At 28.4% G+C, this 24634-nt stretch overlaps 1 protein-coding gene across 2 annotated transcripts; it reads right to left on the minus strand.

The window, feature by feature from the left end:
• Positions 1–858: 858 nt before the first annotated feature.
• On the minus strand, positions 859–23962 carry LOC123267286 (BTB/POZ domain-containing protein kctd15-like). Of its 2 annotated transcripts, none has more exons than XM_044731839.1 (5): positions 23745–23789; positions 15801–15887; positions 15037–15252; positions 2702–2907; positions 859–1550 (listed from the first exon to the last, which is right to left on the minus strand). In XM_044731839.1, exons 2-5 carry the CDS (start codon positions 15827–15829, stop codon positions 1084–1086), a joined length of 918 nt encoding a protein of 305 aa, XP_044587774.1. In that variant the 5' UTR covers positions 15830–15887; positions 23745–23789; the 3' UTR covers positions 859–1083. The 2 variants fall into 2 exon arrangements, with proteins under 2 accessions (XP_044587774.1, XP_044587773.1); XM_044731838.1 differs by having other exon boundaries at positions 867–1550; positions 15037–15240; positions 23745–23962.
• Positions 23963–24634: the final 672 nt, after the last annotated feature.

Raw genomic sequence — 24634 nt, forward strand, 5'->3', positions numbered from 1 at the left:
AGGTTCGCGCGCTTATTCAAACGCGCTTTTTATTACAAATAATATTTTAAAAAGAATATTTAATGTAATTATATAATTAAAAGTGAAAATTAAAGTAATAAATTTTTTTTTTTAAGGAAAAAACATTGTTAGCCAAATTGAAGACTAAGCTTGACAAGATGGAGTCTTGTTTCACAAGATGGAGGTTCGCGCGCGCATTCAAACGCGCTATTCGCGCTCTTTGTTACAAATAATATTTTAAAAAGAATATTTAATGTAATTATATAATTAACAGTGAAAATTAAAGTAATAAACTTTTTTTTTTCAAGTTAAAAAGCATTGTTAGCCAAATTGAAGACTAAATTTGACAAGATGGAGTTTCGTTCCACAAAATGGAGGTTCGCGCGCGTATTCCACGTATTTTTCGCGCTTTTTATTTCAAATAATTTTTTAAAAAGAATATTTAATTTAATTATAGAGTTACAAGTGCAAATTAAAGTAAAAAACATCTTTTTTTAAGAAAGAAGCATTATTAGCCAATATAAATATTATTTATAAATATTTTAAAAAGAATATTTAATGTAATTATAGACTTAAAAGTGAAAATTAAAGTAATAAACATTTTTTTTTAGGTGAAAAGCATTGTTAGTCAAATTCAAGACTAAGTTTGACAAGATGGAGTCTTGTTCCACAAAATGGAGGTTCGCGCGCAAATTCAAACGCGCTATTCGCGCTCTTTCTCACAAATAATATTTTAAAAAGAATATTTAATGTAATTATAGAGTTAAAAGTGAAAATTAAAGTAATAAACATTTTTATTTGCATCTTTTACCCAAAAAACATCAAAGCTAAGTCTTTGAGTTGTCATACATAGTTTTAAATGTTATTAAATATTTACATGAAATAAAATAATATTGTATATTCATAAATACATTAGGTACATGTTAAGAGTAACGTATATATATAACAAGTAGATAAAAATAAAAATAAAAATATAAGAAGAAGAAATAGCAGAAAATTAAGTAATTAATAATTTAACAATAAACTTCTTGGATGTTGAGTCTTATCTTAAGATTTTTCAATGGTATTGCAAGAAGCAGGCTGTCAAGTGTTGATGCCCTGTCTAACGAACAAGTACTCCGAGAACTGCTGGCTCTCAACACCACCGCCGTTGCTGGCGACCACTCTGAAGCCCGCGTTGAGGAGCCTCGTGATCGCCTGGACCGAGTTGAGCTTGCAGTACCCGTTGAGAGGAAACCGAATTACGTGACGAGTATCTTGCTGATGCCAGGCGACTCCGGAGCGCGCGTCAATTACCGCTTGCGTTGTCTCCGGGAAGACTTCATCCACCAGCGCACGCCCGCCTGACAGCATCACGCGTTCTCCGAGGTCTGGGCTCACGTGCAAAGCCAGACACTCGAAAGACGGTGTTGATCTTTTGTCACCGTCTCTGCTGGGTGGTGTCACTCTTCCGTCTCGGCCTATCAGGGATGACAGTGGGCTTGATGATTCCACTGTGCTTCCATTTTTTGTACGTTCTTTTTTTAATTGCTCTATTTGTCGGCACATTGCTGTAAAATTTAATTACATTTTTAAAATAATTTTTTAAGCCTGATTTCAAGAAAAATTAACAATTTATTGTAAGTCTGCTAATTTAAGTGTTATAATTTTTTTAATTAATAAAAAATAATTTATTACAATCTGAAGTAATAAAAATTGGAACTAATTACTTGTAAAACTTTCTACAATCCGGAATAGTGTAATAAATTACGCGAAGGCCATCAGATTACGGTAAAAAGTGGTTAATTTACATTATTAAGAGAATAAGCAAAATTTTTTGGTCACTGTATTTATTTAATAAAATGATTGAATTTAGTATCATAATTAAGAAATGACCTTGTAACTTGTGAACTATTGACATTTTTAAAGATATAAGCTCATCCTGATGTTACACTCCTCAAGACCTTTCATTTAAGTACCCACATCAATTTTTCATATATTTCATATATTTATATATATATATTATATATGTGGAAAATATATCAAAAATACATGTGAGTACTCAAATGAAAGGTCTCGATTAGTGTACCATCGAGATGAGTTTATATCTTTAAAAATGTCAATATTTAAAAACCGACACTGCTATCTTGTGAACTAATGACATTTCTGAAGATATAAGCTCATCTCGATGTTACACTCATCAAGACCTTTCATTTGAGTACCCACATCATTTTTTCATATATTTATATATATTATATATATGTATATATGAAAAATATATAAAAAATGCATGTGGGTACTCAAATGAAAGGTCTCGATTAATGTAACATCAGGATGAGCTTATATCTTTAAAAATGTCAATATTTAAGAACTGACATTGCTATTTTGTTAACTAATGATATTTTTAAAGATATAAGCTCATTCCGATGTTACATTCATCAAGACCTTTCATTTGAGTACCCACATCAATTTTTCATATATTTTATATATTTATATATATCATATATATGTATATATGAAAAATATATCAAAAATGCATGTGGGTATTCAAATGAAAGCTCTTGATAAGTGCAACATCGGGATGAGCTTATATCTTTAAAAATGTTAATTATAAAATAAATAGAGTGCAATTTAACAAAAATCAAAGAATGAAAAATTTTCAATGAAATTTCCTGGTTTTTCAGGTAAGTGTCATCCTAAGAGTAAAAATAAAATAACTTACGCGCAATATCAAAGTACCGGGCCTCCTCAAGAAGTAAATCCAAGTCGGCGAAATTTTCAGGTATAAGTAACCGTGAATTTCTCATGAAATTAAGAATGTGTCGAAACATGCCACCGTCTCGATCGATGAAGTAATGTTGTTTCAAGGAATCCAGCATAATGGGGATGCTACCGTTAAATAACTTGGCCAGTCTCGACTCGGGGTACCTGAAAGACAATTTATTATTATCAATAATTTATAAGTTTTAACTAAGAAATTGTTAGTGTAATTAGTATATTTATTATTAAAAGGTAGACGCATGAGCGAAGATGCAGTAAGCAGGTGAGATGACCAAAAAGTGTATCGACATCGGCACCTGCTGCAACCCGATGAGCCCGAGGCTCACCCAGACGCAGATGTTTCTCCATCAAACTGTCTCGACGACCTTCTCTTACCTTAATTAACGCCGCTAGAGCCTCAAGCGAGTCTCTTATTGCATTCTCGAAATAGGGACACGCGCTCAGACCCTCGGGGACTTGGATATATCCTCGAGCAAGCTTTGCTCCACGTACTTATTTTTGTTCATGTTGTTATTATTTATTTTTAATATTTATTCTGAGCTAAGAGAGCCAGATGAACTCTCTGACCACTGAGGTACGCACCTACTTCCGCCGAAGAACTCAATCATTGTTATTACCCGTGGATAATCACGATAACGTTTTATTCTACTTTATCGGAACTCTATTATTTTTGTGAAAGCTGCCGGAACGAATTTACTTCGGAGAAAATAAATATTTATTATTTTTAATATTTTATTATATTTATTTAGTATTGTAATTATTTTTAATATTTTTTTTTTTTTAATAAAATAGATTTTTCTAGTGAAATTTAGTGGCGTTGCGAAGGTCTTGACTTTAATTCGTGCCTTTTAAAGGTTTCATTTAATTCTCACTGATAGTCAATTGAATATGATAAGAATTCAGGCTGCATTTAAAAATGCTCCATTTCTAGATACTTAATTAAGAAATAACCTTGTATCTTGTGAACTATTGAGATTTTTTAAGATATAAGCTCATCCCGATGTTACACTCATCGAGACCTTTCATTTGAGTACCCACATCGATTTTTCATATATTTTATATATTTATATATATGTATATATGAGAAATATATCAAAAATGCATATGGGGACTCAAATAAAAGCTCTTGATGAGTGTAATATCGGGATGAACTTATATCTTTAAAAATGTCAATAATTAAGAAATCACCTTTATCGTATGTACAATTGACATTTATAAAGATATAACCTCATCCCGATGTTACACTCATCAAGACCTTCCATTTGAGTACCCACATCGATTTTTCATATATTTTATATATTTATATATATTTATCTATGAAAAATATATCAAAAATGCATGTGGGTACTCAAATAGAAGCTTTCAATGAGTGTAACATCAAGATGAGCTTATATCTTTGAAAATGTCAATAATTAAGAACTGACATTGTATCTTATGCATGATTGACATTCTTAAAGATATAAGCTCATCCCGATGTTACACTCATCAAGACCTTTCATTTGAGTACCCACATCAATTTTTCATATATTTTATATATATGTATACATGAAAAATATATCAAAAATGCATGTGGGAACTCAAATGAAAGCTCTTGATGAGTGTAACATCGGGATGAGCTTATATTTTAAAATATATATTACATATATGTATATATAAAAAATATATAAAAAATACATGTGGGTACTCGAATGAAAGCTCTTGACGAGTTTAACATCGGGATGAGCTTATATCCTTAAAAATGTCAATAATTAAGAAACGACCTTGGATTTTGTGCACGAGTGACATTTTTAAAGATATAAGCTCGTCCTGAAGTTTTACTCATCAAGACCTTTCATTTGAGTACCCACATCAATTTTTTATATAATTTGTATATTTATATATATATATTATATATATGTACATATGAAAAATATATCAAAAATGTATGTGGGTACTCAAATGAAAGCTCTTGATGAGTATAACATCAAGATGAGCTTATATCTTTAAAAACGTTAATATTTAAGAAAGTACAGTCCAATTTAATTAAGCAAAATTTTATTTATTTATAGTTCACAAGAACTTTAATAAAAATTAATTAAAAACTCTCTTTAAAAACAATTATCTAAAAATTGCGCTCTAAGTAAGTCCAACCCTTTGAAAATAAAAATTCTTTTTATTAATCATGTATCCCTAAGATATAACAGGTAATTATTTTTTCTCTTGTTAGTAATTAATTGAAAAATTGAAACCCAATTAACGATCTTAATTTTAAAAATTAAATTCCTTTAAGGCAGAAACAAAATAAAACCCGAGTATAATTGACGCCGAAAATTCATCCACGAATTCCCAGGCAAAATGCTTGAGGGCTTGAGCAAGGTCGCGGACGGCATTTTGCATATAATAGAAGCGAGGATTCGCCAGCAACGAATTGTTATAACGTGAATGCGTTACGGCATCAGACGAATGGCGAGGTACATACATATATGTATCTTCACACACAATCGAGACGTACACAGGTAAAGAGCGAGGGTGGAAGAGGTAATGGTGGATGTGGGGGAGAGAAATGGTTGGAAAGGAGGCTGTGAGGCATCTGTAGGTGGTGGAGGCGAAAGGGGTACGTATCCACCTATCCGGACGCCCAAGGCTGATTCCCATACCTTCTTCCTTCTTGATAACGTATAATAATGACGACCGCGCTAGCCTCGAGATGTTCGACTTGGAAATACCGCGGGGTAAACTTTAAGAGACTTATAGGTATGTGTAGGTACTCTCTTAAACTTTTGGTTGCCATCACTGCATGTAATGTATTACCTCTTGTTTTTTTTGTATGAATTACATTATTTTTTTACTTTTTATTCTAAATATAAATTAGTTTTAAACAATTGCTTTTATAATTGTTTACAATTTATACTCGTGGAATTTTTTTTATCATTTATTTAAAAAAAAAATATATTATTAATTATCAATTTCAATTTCGTATAAAATTTATAGTCAGAAACTAAAAAGTCAAGGATTTTGTTCCAGAGAATAAATAAAAAATAAATTATCTATGTAGTGTATTTATAGCTGAGACTGCGGCTGTAGATAATTTTGTTTAATTTAAAAATGCTTGCTTCAATCACTTTTTTAAACATGACAATTAACAATTGCAATCTTTATTTTTGATCTTATTTAAATATTTTTTCTTGTAGAATTATTATGACTTTAAATTAAGTTGTTTGTATTAAATAATCTATTTGGATTTTATAACATTTGAAATTAAATCTAATTGTAAACCTTTAATTAGTTAAGTAATCTTGTAACCTATGTAAACCAATGTAATTTAAATATTGATGGCTTTGAGGGAGTTTAGGTTCCAGAGCCAAATAAATTTTTTATCTATCTACCTATCTATCTATTGTAACGTCCACGTTTTCAGAATTTATATAAATAAATATCAATATTTGTCCCCGGCTCGAAATTTGCTCGTCGGAGTCCAGGGTCATAAACGGGGATCACATTATCAGTAACAAAATATAAACAAAACACTTCATTTTAAATAAATCAAAGAAAAAGGAAACCTCTTTATTGGCCTGATCATTTTAATAAACGATATAAACAATATAATCAAATTAAACAATATAAACAATACATTAGAACACTCTTTTCACACATATTCGCGGTTCAAAATCAAGAAACAATATAAGCAATATACACTAATACAATAAAAACTTTCTGGGTCATACTATCTATATAATAAAATGGATTTTTATGGTTAAATTTAGTATCATAATTAAGAAATGACCTTGTAACTTGTGAACCATTGATATTTTTAAAGATATAAGCTCACACGGAGAAATAGTATATTACACACCTAGGGAAGTAAAGTAAGAAATGTCTCAGATCACATGTAATTGTTGGCTGAGGCGAAGCCGAGGTCAACAAACATGTGATCTGAGGCTTTCTTATTCATTTCCCGAGGAGTGTATGCTATTTTTTTGTTCGACGAAGGCAGAAAGTGGCAACTTTCGGCCCGCTGCGCTAAACGAAGTTGCCACTTTCCGCCTCTGTTGGACAGAAAAATAGTATACAAACCTATGGCAGGAAAATAATAAATATCTCAGACCACATATATGTCGACCTCGGCTTCGCCTCGGGCAACATATATGTGTTCTGAGACATTTCTCATTTTCTTGCCACAAGTGTGTAATATACTATTTCTGCCCTCCAGGCGGAAAGTGGCAACGGCCCGCTGAAACGGCCGCTTTCCGCCTCTGTCGGACAGAAAAATAGTATACAAACCTATGGCAGGAAAATAATAAATATCTCAGACCACATATATGTCGACCTCGGCTTCGCCTCGGGCAACATATATGTGTTCTGAGACATTTCTCATTTTCTTGCCACAGGTGTGTAATATACTATTTCTCACCTCCGGGCGGAAAGCGTCAATTTTCCTCCCGCTGCGCTAAACGAAAATGCCGCTTTCCGCCTCCGTCGAGGAGAAAAATAGTATACACACCACGGGCAGTAAATAAGAAAGCCTCAGATCACATGTTTATTGACCTCGGCTTCGCCTCGGACAACAATTACATGTGATCTGAGACATTTCTTATTTTACTGCCCTAGATGTGTAATATACTATGCTATTATAGCGATCCAGTGGATCGTGAACGAAGTATCGTGATTAGCTCAAAACAGTATTGTCATATTCACCATACGAATGCAGTTATGCTCGAAACAGTGAATACTGAATATCACGCTCAACTGTATAGTGAATATCTCAAAACGTTTTCTTACTACAGCGAAACGGATCGTGATTATCACTATCCACGACGCGTTCAGTGCCACCACACATAACCAAGTCTGAAACATGAGTTTATTTATTTACAATTTTGGTGATGAAATAGCGATAATTGCACCAATTTATATTAACAGCGATATGGACAATTGGGTTGTTGATAAATTACTCGAGTGGAATCTTGAAAAACTCGTGTCGTTTTTTGAAGGTCTAGCAAAGAAATAAATCTTCCTATGTTAACTGTGTTAATGCTGTGTCCGTGGTTATTATATATAATTCTACTGCGTTGATAAAGAAAAACAATGAACATTATATATTGTATTAAATATTAAATAAATAACATTTGTGTTTTCATAAAAGGTTTTTTTAGCATAAATAATTTGATCCCATACTACTTTACGCAAAAATATGTTATTTTTTTTATAGAGTACATGAAGTAATAAAGAAGTAAAAATTCCATTAAAAAATATTTTTCTTATGATAAAAATAATTGCGTATTTTTAATGAATATATCAATAATACAAATTTCTAGGCTAATATTTTTAAAAATAAAAAAAAAAGTCATATAAAATAAATTCCAACTGCTGTCAGTCATTATTTAAACATTTTTAAACCTAACTTAATTCTTGACTGTCATATAAACTACACAAAAATTTTAAACTAATCAAGCTATACAAGGAATTTGTATTTATGTTTATAACAATAATATACGAAAAAACTAAAAAAAAAAATAATCTGCAATAACATATAATTAACATTTAATCAAAAACAACTAATAATCATCTATAAACCATACACTGATAGAAAAACAATCTTCATTCAAGAAACTTTTTTTCTTCAAAACTTGAACTCTTGAAACTAGATATAGATATATTTCTTTCAAGAATTTTTGTCTCTTGGTTCAAGATAGGCGATAACATTGATTCAAGATGTTACCGCCTTGTGTTAAGAATGGCTTTTTTTTTGAGTCATTAATTTACTTATTTCCAAAAAATAATTTTTTTTTTGGTATAACAATTAAAGACTATTTAGTTTTTGAATTATACTTTGATGAATTATTTTAAGTTTTTTAAACGATAATGTTATTTTGATTGAAAAACTTAAATGTATCGATTAAAGGTAATATAGCTCTTAAGCCAAGAAAATCTAAATCAAGACAAGAAATTCTTGAAGCAAAATAATCATTTGTCTGCCAAAATAAATTCTTAGATCAAGAAAATATCTCTTGAGTCAACATAAATTTTCTATCAGTGTAGAAATATAGACATTCGATATCCGAATCCATGTGGATCGTGATAATCACGATCCACTAGATTGGACATATGCGCATCTAAAGTATAGTCATACGTGGATCGTGATCATCACTATACTGTATCGTGATAATAGCAACAGTAACACTTTTTTCTCCGTGCATCCTGATGTTGAGCTCATCAAGACCTTTCATTTGAGTACCCACATCAATTTTTCATATATTTTGTATATGTATATATATTAAATACTAGCGAACCCAGCCCTCTTCACCGGGCTAAAGCTTAGTTTATTAAACAAAGTACATATATATTTCAATACATTGCAATTAATTAATTCTATTATCGCAATATGTCAACCATCATTCATCTTCGAGTTCATTTTCTTCAAGCTTTCTCTCTAGCGGGTGAAAATTGTTAACCAAACTCTAATAAACATATCAGTTAGTGTAGAGCCCTTGGCGCGTAACCGAGAGATCTGGGTTCGATTCCCAGTCTGGGCTGTCTGATTATTTTTTCAATTACGGAAAAATTCCCACTGAGTAGGTCCCCCCTTTCCCCGATCCGTTCTTTCCCAACTCCCTTAAAATTTGCTTTAATATGGCTTTGTGATGTATACAAAAAAATATCGAGTTCATCTCAACATCGGCGATCAAAATACGACGCAAGGCTTGATCATATGCTCAATACAATATTGTAAATGTGGATAACCCGAAAATCGTATCAATTAAGAAAAAGAAGAGATAATCATTTTTAAATTGTTGTTTTTGATCGCAAACTTGTATTTTCTATAGTTATAATTATGACTTTATATGTAATATATCGAATTCACTTATATTCTACCTGATGTTCATAAAATTTTAGAATTAACAGCTCAGAATACTCCTTTAACACCATCAAGTAGTTCACATTATTTTTCTCGACGGTAAACATAAAATATTTTGTGTTCCCGGATGTTCTTAAGCCAATTATATTTGAAATTACTCCAGCAAATTTTGTTCAGGTATAAAAAAAAAATTACGTTTAGTTTTGACAGACAAATATTGATGTTAAATAACAAATTATATATTTGAAGTGAGCTGATTTGCTTTTTAAATAAATTATATTTTTTTGTTTACAAATGAAGATTAGTTATTTCTCTTATTTTCTTATTTAATATAAGTTGTAAAATAACTCACTGAATTTAATGAGAAAACATTTTATTGCCTTCATTGCCGCATATAAAATTTTAAATCAGTTGATTGCTATAGAACTTAATGCATTGAAGCGCTATCTGATGGTAATATTTAATAACATGGACATCATATTTACTTTCTCCGTGGAAAAATACATGGTCGTACCAATTTTTATGACAATCGGTTGAACGGGGTGGAAGTCGATAGTTTACAGCGCCGCCTGATGGCGAGTTACATCAATGGGCATAGCATATAAACCTTCTCCGTGAAAAAATACATACATACCAATTTTCATAATGATCGGTCAAATAGTTTCTGAGTTTATCGATGTCATATATACAAACATCCTCTTTTATATATATAGATATATGTATATATGAAAAATATATCAAAAATGCATGTGGGTACTTAAATGAAAGCTCTTAATGAGTGTAACATCGGGATGAGCTTAATGATAGCTCTTGATGAGTGTATCATTGAAACGAGCTTATATCTTTAAAAAGGTCAATAATTAAGAAATGACCTTGTATCTTGTGAACTAGTGACTTTTTTAAAGATATAAGCTCATCCTGATGTTACAATCATCGAGACCTTTCATTTGAGTACACACATGCATTTTTGATATATTTTTCATGTATACAAATATATAATATATATAAATATATGAAAAATATATCAAAAATACATGTGGGTACTTAAATGAAAGCTCTTAATAAGTGTAACATCGGGATGAGCTTATATCTTTAAAATATATATGTATATATGAAAAATATATCAAAAATGCATGTGGGTACTCAAATGAAAGCTCTTGATGAGTGTATCATCGGGATGAGCTTATATCTTTAAAAAGGTCAATAGTTAAGAAAATACAGTGCAATTTAACGAAAGTCATTATTTAATAAAGCAAAATTCTATTTATTTTTTCAAATTACTTTTTAAAATTTTTTTTAGCTGAAAAATAAATTGTTTAAAATTTTAAACAAATTAATTTTTTTATTACATTTCTTATTTAAAAAAAATTCCTGTTTATATTTATATTTTTTTTATAGACAATTTATAAATATCTATACCAGTAACTCTGCAATTGTCTCTGACTTGGGTTTATTGTTTAATAAATAAATAAATGAATGAATGATGGAAAGGGATGCAAAAATAGAGAAGGGGATGCCCTTTACCTCTAGGTAAGGAAGGTACAGGAAAAAATCCAAATTCGAATGAGAAGAAAAGGATACGAGACGAGAAGAATAAACGAGACCGGGGGCGGAGGACGTGAGCCGTGATTACCTCAGGGTATTCCTGGCTGAGGTCCCAACCCGGGTCAGATCCGTTCGTAGCTTACTACGCTATGGGAAAACGCTAAATGATCGGCTCACATCACTCACAATCGCTCTGCTTTCGTATTAATGTATTTGTATCTCTTTATACGTTTTTTTTTTTTTATAAAAAACAGAGTCGAGATGAGCTCGGATAAAGACTAAGACAAATTAAGACGACGCGGTGAATGGTAATCCCTACTTTAATTATGGTAATACGTACTTTAATGAATTAGAGTCGGTTGATTTGTTATATTGCATTACATTTCATTGCATTGACTATTTTATTGTGCAACGGTCGATTGTCGCCGGTTTTATGCATGCATTCTGCAGTGGACTTGCATACTTTTTAAATTCTTCAGCTGACGTTAATGAAGGTTCTCACGAGAAAGGCTTTACTCTCAAATATAAGTAGTACCCAGCATTACTTTGATCGTATTTATTATTTTTAATATTTATTTAACATAAAAATCAAACTTGAGTTACTTAATACAATTTTTAAACATTATTTTTTTATTTTTTTAGATTGAAAATTTATTTAGAGCATCTACTTGTAAGATGGTACTGAAGTTAGCTGTCAGCTGATAATTTAAAAAATTTTTCTAACAATTATTAAGTCAATTACGATAAAAAAATACTTCTAAAAATTTTCATAATTTATGATGATAAGTATTAAGGCTGCATTTGAAAATTCTCTATTTCTAGATACATAATTAAGAAATGACCATTTCTTGAGAATGTATCTTTCATGACCAATATCTTGAGAACTATTGACACTTTTAAAGATATAAGCTCATCCCGACATTACACTCATCGAGACCTTTCATTTGAGTACCCACATCAATTTTTCATATATTTTATATATTTATATATTTCACAAATACCATATATATATATATATAAAATATATAAAAAATGCCATGTGGGTACTCAAATGAAAGGTCTCGATTAGTGTAACATCGAGATGAGTTTATATCTTTAAAAATGTCAATAATTAAGTACTGAGCTTGTATCTTCAGAACTAATGACATTTTTAATGATATAAGCTCATTTTGATGTTACACTCATCGAGACCTTTCATTTGAGTACCCACATCAATTTTTCATATATTTTATATATATTATATATATGTATATATGAAAAATATATGAAAAATCGATGTGGGTACTCAAATGAAAGCTCTTGATGAGTGTAACATCGGGATGAGCTTATATCTTTATAAAAGTCAATAGTTCAGTGCAATTTAACAAAAGTAATTATTTAATAAAGCAAAATTTTATTTATTTATAATTCACAAGTCACGGCAGTCACATAGTGACTGCAAGGTTGCTAGTTTATTTTATTAATTTTCTCATGTAAAATTTTCTTTATTAAATATTTTTTTACAATAATTTCATCGTTATAAAATTCTAAAAAAAGTTCTAATGTCTGTCAACTTAAATGTTAGTAATATTTCTTACAGATTAATAGACTCTTCAAAAGAATGTATTTCACAAAATATTCAAGATACATGCTAAATTATTTTTATAAGTATAAATTATCAGAAAATTTAAATAAAATTAAATTTTATAAAATTTTACACTTATAATAGACCTAAAGTTCTCAGCACATTGATCAAACTCTCAAGAATATTTCAAAAGTAATATACTTGTCATGTCTCAATGGAATTGCAGATATCCATTAAATATTTTGACCGTTAATCCACTTGAGTTTGATTGGACACTTACAACTTATCATGGAACATAATATAAGTAGTCCAAGTATATATCTATATACTTAATACTTATTTTACAACACAACAGAAGAGACCGATGTCTCAACGATAGTTACGATAAATCATTTTAATCCTAATGATCTTGCAGGTTTCTGTGTGTGTGCGGATATCAATAAATAATAAGTATGTATGCAGTTAATCTTAATATTATATTATATGCATTGGAGGACTTTCGACAAAATAATAAGGTCAATGACACGTAATGAGGGAGGAAGGTGCAACGGAGCGTGCAATAACCCAGTGTAAATCCAAGTGGAAGAGCTGGTTCTTCATCAAGATCTGTTCGCGTCATCTCAATGTATAAATTTATAAATTTATTTATATGCATATGGGTGATTCTCTGTAAGGATGTTTTTTGCTGTCCCAGGCATTTTTTTATTAGAAAAATTGTTATTTTGATACTAAAAAAAATTTATTACGGAAGTAAAAAAACATTTCTATTTGGAGCATTGAAAACTAAAATGGAATAAATTTTGGTTTTTTTGCTATAAATTCGTAAACCACCGAAATGCCAGTCCCCTGGGCTGTCCCAAAATTAAAACTTTAAGATTAAATTTTAAGTTATTCGTCAATAATATATAATTTGGTCCATAATGTTTATAAACTTAATTAATTAACTAACAATCTTCTTCAATAAAAAGTACTGAAAGTTCATTTGTTTCATTAAATTCATTAAACCAAAGTTTGTCCCAGGCATTTTAAGATCAGTCCCCTGCCAGAAGTTCAAGCCAAAAAAAAAAAATCTAGCGTGTTATTTTACCTTTTGTAAGGTTTATAAGGATCTAACTACACTGATAGAAGGATTTATTTGTATTAAAAAAATATTTGTTAATAGTTAACAAATCATTTATTAGAGACCATTTTTTAGTATCAAACAAATATTTCTTAGTATTTAAAATGATTTGTTTGTATTTAATAAATCTGATATTCATTTATTTAATATTAATAAATCTTTTTAAATACTAAGAAATATTTGTTAAGGACTAAAAAGTGGTCTCTAATAAATGATTTGTTAAATATTAACAAATATTTTTAACTATAAACAAATCCTTCTATCAGTGTAGCCGTAAGTTAATAACCATAGGGCTGTTAGCGCTTTATCGGCATTTTATTTAGTGTCAAAGCACCGTTTGTTCTGGAAATATGTGTCTGGGCCACTTGAAAACTCAGTCCCCTGGCACACTGATAGAAGGATTTGTTTATAGTTAAAAATATTTGTTAATATTTAACGTCATTTATTAGAGACCACTTTTTAGTCCTTAACAAATATTTCTTAGTATTTAAAAAGATTTATTAATATTTAATAAACGAATATCAGATTTATTAAATACAAACAAATCATTTTAAATACTAAGAAATATTTGTTTAATACTAAAAAGTGGTCTCTAATAAATGATTTGTTAACTATTAACAAATATTTTTTAATACAAATAAATCTTTCTATCAATGCAGCTATTTTTGTTTATAATTTATTTATAAAATTGGATCCATAAGTCTTAATATTATTCTAATTAATGCAAACATTGATTGAGAACTTAAAAAGTTGAATGCATTGAAATAATTTGCTTGATTTTTTTCAATTTGATAAAAAAAATCAGTCCCCTGTGATGTTATATGGCAAAAGATACACAAATATCGAAAAAGCAAAAATTAATTCGGCTGTTTATTTATTATAATTAAGCTGATAGTTTTGTAGCCCTTGTTAATTTTTTTTTCTAATAAAATCAAAAATAATTTGGTCGGACAATTTTGTACAGATTTAAGACGTCCTTACAGAGAATCACCCACATACTCTATATGTTTATTTCGTTATTTATTTGGGTGGTTTTTCAATGCGTTCGATAGTTAATAGCTCGGATGTGATTGAAGCTTTCGATTTAATTTAAAAATGAAATTCTGAGTCGGGGATTTTTTTTTTGCTCCCGGGATTTCAATTAGGATTTTAATTAATTATTTTATCTATACATAACAGGCGGACTTGAATGTTATTGAAAACTACTGTACTCACTTTGTAAGCGTTTCTAACGAGGAGGTGTATATGGTACCCCCGACGTCGATGTGAACTGGCGCGGTGTACCTCGATGCTGCTGCAACACACGGTATACCTGGCATTTTAGCGTTGTATGCAGGAGCTACTGGTGTTGGCGGTGTTGGAGACGATGAGTTAGACATCGTGGGCGATGTTGCTGGCGAACTGCTTGGCGACAGCAATCTGACAAATATACTTTTCAACATTAGGATGTCAATTAGATTTACGTTCAAAATTTTTTTATTGAAAAATTAATAAAAATTTTTATTACGAAGAGCGTCAATAATTTTGCCGCAAATTAAAAATAACAATTCATTATGAATGATTCAAATTTTTTATATTATGGCTATAAAATGTTTTTTTAAACAAAAGTTGTTCAAAATTTAATAAATAAATTTAAAAAATATGCATAAAATATTTTTTTAATAGCTGATTTTTTTAGGCCGATTTTAGTAAATGTTTTAATTAAAATATTTTATAAATTTATCTTTAAAATATATAAGGAATATTTGCATATAAAAAATTAAAAAAAAAAAATTTTAAATATTATGTAGTTATAAATAATTTTTTATGCACATATTTTTAAGATATGTTTCTTTTATAATTACTTTTGAGTATATTATTTTAATAAACATTTTTTTCATAGAAAATATTATTAAGATACTACATAAGTTTTTTATTAGAGAAAAAAAATGATACGAAGAAAATTTCTAGAGCAAAGTTCATATATAATTCGAAAGTACCTCATTTTAATTTGAGCGCTAGGAAACATATTGCGTTGCACAGCTAATTCAGCCTTTGCCTCCTTTCCATCAGGCTCACATTTTCGTCTAAAACATAATTCATACATTTAATTATAAAAAAAAAATAAATAAAATTATTAATTAAATATCAAGAAAAATTTTTAGACTAAGAAATTTTTCTTGATGTTATTTGATTATTTAAAGAATTTAAAAAAAAATTAAAGAATTTTTCTCTTGATTAAAGTTTATTTTTTTTCTGTGAAGAAAAATGTCCTAAGTAATTTTTGAATGATATTCTCAATATGAATTGCGTGTCTTGAAAACTAAAAATCATGTCTCGATATTTATGTCTCTGTCAATAAAATTTATCGAGCTGAATACATTATCAATCTGTTATGTTATAATAAAATAATTATTTCAGTATGTGGTATGCGTTATCATGTTGCGAATTTTCACGTGATCCTTGAGTTAACGTGCGTTCCAGGTATGTAAAAAATCACACATAACACGAGTGTGCTGAAACCATGAGATACGAAGGCAAGAACACGGATTTACGATTCGAGCGACTTTTATTTACTGCCCGCAGTCGAGCACGAGAGTGGATTCATCCGCCTACGATACTCTCGAGAACAGTGGCGTAACCAATCCTTGCCAAGTTTGCTTAAATATTGTTATTTATTTTATTAAGGAAGTTTCACATCATTCTCACCAATAAAATGACCTTGTATCTCGTAAACTATTGACATTTTTAAAGATATAAGCTCATCCCGATGTTACACTCATCGAGACCTTTCATTTGAGTACCCACATCAATTTTTCATATATTTTATATATTTATATATCATATATATGTATATATGAAAAATATATCAAAAATGCATGTGGGTATTCAAATGAAAGCTCTTGATGAGTGTAACATCGGGATGAGCTTATATCTTTAAAATATATATTACATAATTAAGAAATGACGTTGCTATCTCGTCAACCATTGACATTTTTAAAGATACAAGCTCATCCCGATGTTACACTCATCGAGACCTTTCATTTGAGTACCCACATCAATTTTTCATATATTTTATATATTTATATATATTATATATATGTATATATGAAAAATATATCAAAAATGCATGTGGGTACTCAAATGAAAGCTCTTAATGAGTGTAACATCAGGATGAGCTTATATCTTTAAAATATATATTATATATATGTATTTATGACAAATATATCAAAAATGCATGTGGGTACTCAAATGAAAGCTCTTGATGAGTGTAATATCAGGATGAGCTTGTATCTTTAAAAATGTCAATATTTAAGAAAGTACAGTGCAATTTAACAAAATTCATTATTTAATAAAGCAAAATTTTATTAATTTATAGTTCATAAGTCACATAGCGACTGCAAGGTTACTAGTTTATTTTATTAAATACTAATAAACATATATTATTTAAGATCATGACAGTCGGCGAATAAATAATTTATTTAATTGCCAAATTAGCATTTTAAAGATTTTATTTCTTCAAGGCGGTTCCGCGACTTAAAATCTTATTAGGAGTCAATATCACTTGTATTGGGTCCAGTAGTTTGGAAATATATATATGAATAATAGTCGAGAGGTTGGAGTGTATGTACATTGTAGACCCGAAGAAAGGATATACAGAGAAACAGAAGATAAAAGAAGAGTAGAGCAGAATATCGCCTGGAAGTTGTCACTGCCCGGGGGTCTGAAGCCTCTGCTATATATACCTGGACCTGGACTCTCGTGGTTTTAAGCCCAAGGCAGTTAAGTGTGCGGTGGTACAGTGGAGGCTGTTGTGGTCTTGGTTGCGGTTTTACCGCCTTCACCCACCCCCACATGTACTCAACTGACCGTCTCGAGAGAATGAGAAGTGACTCTTCTCATCGTCGTCGGCATATACAACCGCTTTACTACTACTTGTGTATAATACTGACTACAAACTCCTGCATGCATTTATCTGTACACTAACGCACATCGCTCATATCTCCCGCGGTGATTTGCCAATGAGAATAATACTAAAGTTTAAGAACAAGTAAAGAGGGAACGAAAGCTGTTGTCTCGGTAAATAATAACGGCCCGTTGGAATTGTTTTAAAGAATTATTTTAACAATAATAATATTTAGTATATAAATTAACAAGAAAATTATACATTACTTTAGTTTTTTTTCTTTTTTTTTTTATTTTACTGGTAAGTACACGCTTTATTGCGAATATTTTTATTGTAATGATAATACTTAGTGCTGCAATTGTACGATGGATTTTTTACTTTGTTTCAAAATTTAGTTGAGAAGAAATGGTGTGAAAAAAATTGATTGATTTTTTTTTAATTTTTAAATAAAATTTTATTTATTATTTTAAGATGAGAAAAAATTTTAGAATTAAAATTATCAAATATTTAAATTTAATTTTTGTAAGTATAAAATTTACTATAATAATAATAATAATAATAATAATAATCAGCTCAGCAATTGTCTGAGAAATTTATTATTTAGTTTCAAATTTAAGATCAAAGAAAAAATGTCGTAAAAAAAAATAAAAAGATTTTTTGGCATAATTTTGTTAAAATCCGAAATTTTAAATAAATTATTTTTTTAATTAGCAAATATAATTTTTTAAAAATTTCATTCATTATTTTGATATTAGAAGAAATTTTACAGTTAAAATTATCAAATATTTAAATTTAATGTTTGTAAATATAAGATTTATTATTTAAATTTTTACTATAATCATAATACTCAGCTCGGTAATTTTTTGATGGATTTTTAAAATTTATTTAAAAATTTAAAATTAAATAAGAAATGCCGTAAAAAAATAGAAAAATTTTTCGGCATAATTTTGTTAAAATTGGAAATTTTAAATAAATTATTTTTTTAATTAGCAAATATTGTAATTTTTGAAAAATTTCATTCATTATTTTAAAATGAAAATAAATTTTACAATTAAAATTATCAAATATGTCAAATTTAATTTTTGTAAGCATAAACTTTATTATTTACATTAAAAAATTTTTCTGAGATTTAAAATTAAAGAAGAAATGATATAAAAAAAATACAGAAAGATTTTTTTGGCATAATTTTGTTGAAATCTGAAATTTTTATTTTTAAATTAGTAAATATTGTAATTTGTAAAAAATTTTATTAATTATTTTCAAATAAAAAGAAATTTTAATTGATAATTTTTAAGTATATGCTTTAGAAATTTTGTAATGGATTTTTTACTTTGTTTCAGAAAAAAGAAATAGTGTGAAAAAAACAGCCAATGTTTTAGAAATTATTTTGTAAATAAAAATCAGAGATTTATAATAATTATAATAAGAAATTTTACAATTATAATAATAAAACAATTTAATATACTGCTGGTAAGTAGACGCTTTAGATTTAGATCTTGAATAATAAGATAAGCTGAAATGAATTTAGCGTCTCGCAATAACCCGATGGATTAGCAATGTTCCAGATGTAATAAAGACCGCGTAAAAATTTCGAGCACTAAGCAGTAAAGAGCAATAAGTAAAGTAAGAGTATGATTTAAGCGAATAATAAAAAGAAGAGTTTAGAGAGGGAAAGGAGGGTATATAGGAGGTATAGTAGAAATACAACAACGTGGGCATTCACTCGCCTCCTATTTCAATATCCTCGGGACGTATATCATTAAGCAAATCCTGCATTCCACTGTGAAATTCGTAACGCGTGACCTATGCAGCCCGTCGTCTTGTTTCTCCTATCATATATATGTATATAAACTTAAAACATTTCATATATATTTGTACATGTACGTAAAACAACGAAAGCGGCGTAAATCTCTCCGGTTGCCAGCGGTGATCCTTGCATCGTACCCTAAGAGTGTTGCTGGGAGAAATACGCAAAGTTAAAGTAACAAGACATAACTAAGCTTGTATTTATATATATAAATACTAGAATAGTATTTATATTATATGTAGGTACATGCAATTTATATTACTCTCTCTTTCTCACTGATACTTTTGTACTCTCCCTCGGGTTTAACGTCTTACTCTTTTACTTTTATTTATTTTCTCTCTCTTTTTTTTTTTTTATTTTAAATATTGTTTTTTAAATTTATCATTGGTAAGTTCTGCGGGTACTGAGCAGTATATAGAGGCTGTATCTTAGATGTAATGTCGACGAGGGCACTCCCGACACGCGCCAATGCATGTCTTGCTCCATTTCATTCTCGGTCCATTCCCTCTACACTTACTTACCCACTTATTCACCAGACGGTAACTCTCTGTCAATTTAACCATCTATATTTTACGCCTTTAGTACCACCGTTCATTCAATAAATTAATACATACAAATACCTGTTTGTGTTTATTAATAAAATCTTTGGATTTAAATTAACAAAATTATTTATTTGCTTTTTATAATTTTTATTTTCAATTTTAACACGCTACTAGAAAATTTTTTATTTATTTTTAAATAATAACAATTAAATTTAGTTTGTGTTTATTAATGAAATCTTTGGAGTTAAATTAAAATAATTATTTGTATTACTTTTTTTTATTTTTATTTTAAATTTTAACCCGCTACTAGAAAATTTTTTGTTTATTTATTATTTTTAAATAATAACAATTAAATTTAGTTTGTGTTTATTAATAAAATCTTTGTACTCAAATTAACAAAATTATTTTGTATTGCTTTTTATAATTTTTATTTTTAATTTTAACACGCTAGTAGAAAATTTTTTATTTATTTTTAAATAATAAGAATTAAATTTAGTTTGTATTTATTAATAAAATCTCTGTAAAATTAACAAAATTATTTATTTGTTTTTTTTTTAATTTCTATTAAAAATTTTAATAACACGTTACTAGAAAATTTTTTATTTATTAATTATTTATTTAAAAATAATAAGAATATAATTTATTAACATGGACATTGAAAAAAAATTAATTTAAATCTAAAAAATGATCTTGAAGAAATTTATTTTTTTTTTGAGTAGAAAAATTGTTAAATTAATTTTTTTTTGGTCTAAATAAATTTTACTTTATTTAAGAATTTTTGTCTTGATTCAAATTAATTTTTTTTATCTTTTTTAATAGATTATTTTAAAAGATTTAATAAAAATCTTATTAGAAAAAAAATTTATTTAAAAAAAAATTGTAACTAGACATTAATTTGTTGAAAATTTTAAACAATTTTATTTTTTAGCTGAAGAAATAAAATTTTTCTCACGGTAATTTTCTTGTTGAAAAAAAAATTTTCTAGATTTAGAAAAAAACAATTTCTTTGCTAAGAAATAAAATTGTTTACAATTTTATTTCTTGTCATAACAATTCCCATTTTTTTAAAAAGAAATTATTGAAAATTTTGCTATTGTTTCGTCTTAATTATTATTAAACTTTTTATTTTTTTTTATTCAATTCTTAAATTAATTAAACTTTTTATAATTAATTTTTTTAAAATATAAAATCAAAATTTAAGTCTCATATTTTGCTTCAAAATTATTGTATTTTTTTTATCCAAATAAATAAATTTCTTCTTTAATTAAACCCAAAAAAATTTTTTTTACGGCCATATCTTAAATATTAAATTTAAATTAAAAATAATCAATACTTGAATCTTAATAAAATTTTTTTAATGACTTGCAGAAAATTCTTTAATTTAAAATAGAAATAGTTGTTCAATATTTCATAAAAAAAATTACACAAACAAAATAAAAAAATTATGTGTACTAAAAAAAAAATATTCCAATTACAAAGTTTTAATAAACACGAAACTTTAAATGATTGAATAAAATTGCTAAACAAAATTTTAATTTAAAAAAGTATTACTCGGTAAAAAAATGTGTTTAATGTTTTCAATTAAAAATATATATTTAAAAAAAAGTAACTATGGATTTACATAAAATGAAGCGTAATTTTGTTTTATATCAATTTTTTTCTCGTAAAGATCATGATGGTAAAATGAAACGAAATATTTGTCGGAAAATATGTCCGGGAGCATGTTTCATGAATAATTTCGATTCAGCGGAGACTCGTCGGCCCGCGGGCACATACCTCCAAGCGATCTGTTCTAATTACGGCAACTGCGAGTACGGAGCTCGTCCGCGCCTGGAGCAAGGCCCGGGGGCACGCGTCCTGCCCGCATCTGCCCTTGGTTCAACAAAGTCTCTCTGGGCCCTTGGGCACCAAGGAACAAAGTTCTCTCCTCCACCCTAGCCTCTTTTTTCTTCTCTTTTATTTAAATTTACCTCTAATTTTACTTTAATACATTTACTTTAATTACAAGAAAAATATTCCACAATACTAACTTCAATTTTTATAGTTTCACTTTAATATTTAATATTTAATATTTTTAATATTTTGCTTGAACAAATTACATCGTCATTTTTTATATTTTACGGCCAAGTAATTTTCCATTCGACGATAAATATGAACGCAATTACATATTATTTATAAATATATATTGATGCACAATAACAATTGAGCTGGCAGTAGTAAAAAGATATTATTGTATCGCCTCAGGATGTTTTCTGTTGTACCCGAGGTAATTTTTAATTTTTGAAAAATTTTTATTATTTCTTAATATTTTTTTATTATCTCAAAATACTCAATTTTATTTTTATTCATTATTTTTTTTTCTAATCACAATTCAAGATTTAAATACTCGTAAGAATTATTATTTTTCAGATTAAAATAGAAGAAATTTCAAATTTCAAAAATTTGCCGCGTTAATTTAAACCTCCGCCATTTTAAAACACTTTCTCACCTCGCGATTTATTATCTTGATAATAAATACCTTTTGAAAAATAAAAAATGTAAGTAATTTTTTTTTTTAATCTATTTAATGGCAGAATTGTAATTTCACTTTATTTTTTTCGAAATTTTTAATACTAATAATAATAATAAGTATTATTTTTTGGAACAAAATGGAAGAAATTTCAAAAATTTTGAGCAGAGTGAAGTTTGCCGTGATAATTTAAACCTACGCCATTTTAAAACACATTCTCACCTCACGATTTATTTTTTTAATAATAAATTCCTTTTGAACGATAAAAAATCTAAGTAATTTTTGTTTTAATCTACTTGATGGCAAAAATATAATTTCACTTTATTTATCTCTATTACAAATTTTTTTTTAATTTTAATTTAATAATAAAAAATTGTACATATCTTTTTTTTTTAATTTTTACATATGATTTTTTTTTCTTTAATTTTATAATTGCTAAAATTTTTTTGTCATGGTATTAAAAATAATTAAATATTACCAGCTAAGGTGACACTTGCGAAAGAAACATTGGATAATGTAAAAGTGTTAATTTATTAACAAAGAAGCGATTGAGTCACGATATGAATAAAAAAATGATAAAGCTAAAGCGTGTAGGTATGCGATAATTTGATGTAATTATTTGCCGATAATAATTGAGTAAGATGAGTTAATAGACGATAAATCAGACGTTAAACACGTACGATTTCTCTAATTATACGAGCTAATAATTTGCTTCTGTCAATTATAGATATGGAAGATAGAGTGAGTATATAAGTACAAGTGTAAGCGCAAGGACTCAAGAGGATTCCAATAAATTTATGGGTTCATGATCCGAGATTGAGATTAAACGCTGTGAAAATAAAACCATCGCAATTACTCCGAGATAAGAAAGCAATCAATAAAAATAAACAAGTACTGGAATGTTTAAAAAAACTTCCTTTCAAAATACGCCGAGTGATTTATTGATACACGTGCGATTATTGATTATTAATTTAAACAGCTTACCAAGTGTTAAGTGTTAAGTGTTACGATAATTGCACATTTGTCAATGCCCTGTCAGACATTTGTTTAATTAATAAATTTTTATTGTCAATTAATTAACTCACTTTTATTTCAATTATTCTTCTTTATTTTTTTTATTTTATTTTTTTTTTGTTTTAGTTTTTTTTTATTGTAATTGTAAATTTAGATTCTAAATACCGTTTCTGACAAGTCGGCTCCAGGTTGATGGATTTTCTGTGCTCCACTTTAAATAAATCCTTCGGGAAAAAATCCACACTCCAGCACTGACTCACTTTTTATTCACAAGTTTAATTGATTAATTTATATTATTTATTGTGAGTTACTGATTGTTTACAGGTACACCACGTGGGTGTCAGCACGTGCTCCAGAACGGACGGAATGCACGGCTCGACGGTCTCTCTGCAACTGAACCGCACTTGCGGGCCAGAGGAGCGCGCGCGCGACTCTCTATCTCGTTTCTCCCATTCCTGGCTATCGAAATATTTACATTGTTTCTTCGGATATTGTGGATCATATATCGACGAGAAAGTCTCAGGATCAAGAGTTATTTTGGTTATGCATATGGATAATTCATTAATTAAGATAGTCATATGATAAAATCGATTTTTTTTTCAGTGAAATTTAGTGTCATCGTAAAGGTCTTGACTTGAATTTGTGCCTTTTCAAGGTTTCATATCATTTTCAGCGATAGTCAATTTATTATAAGTATTTAGGCTGCATTCAAAAATGCTCTATCTCTAGATACATAATTAAGAAATGACCTTTTATCTCGTGAACTATTGACATTTTTAAAGATATAAGCTCATCCCGATGTTACACTCATCGAGACCTTTCATTTGAGTACCCACATCAATTTTTCATATATTTATATATATTATATATATGTATATATGAGAAATATATCAAAAATGCATGTGGGTACTCAAATGAAAGCTCTTGATGAAAGAAACATCGGGATGAGCTTATATATTTAAAAACGTCAATAATTAAAAAAGTACAGTGCAATTTAACAAAAGTCATTATTAAGATATGACCTTGTATCTTGCGAACTATTGACATTTTTGAAG

The sequence above is a fragment of the Cotesia glomerata genome, linkage group LG6 (assembly GCF_020080835.1).
Source record: "Cotesia glomerata isolate CgM1 linkage group LG6, MPM_Cglom_v2.3, whole genome shotgun sequence".
Taxonomy (NCBI): domain Eukaryota; kingdom Metazoa; phylum Arthropoda; class Insecta; order Hymenoptera; family Braconidae; genus Cotesia; species Cotesia glomerata.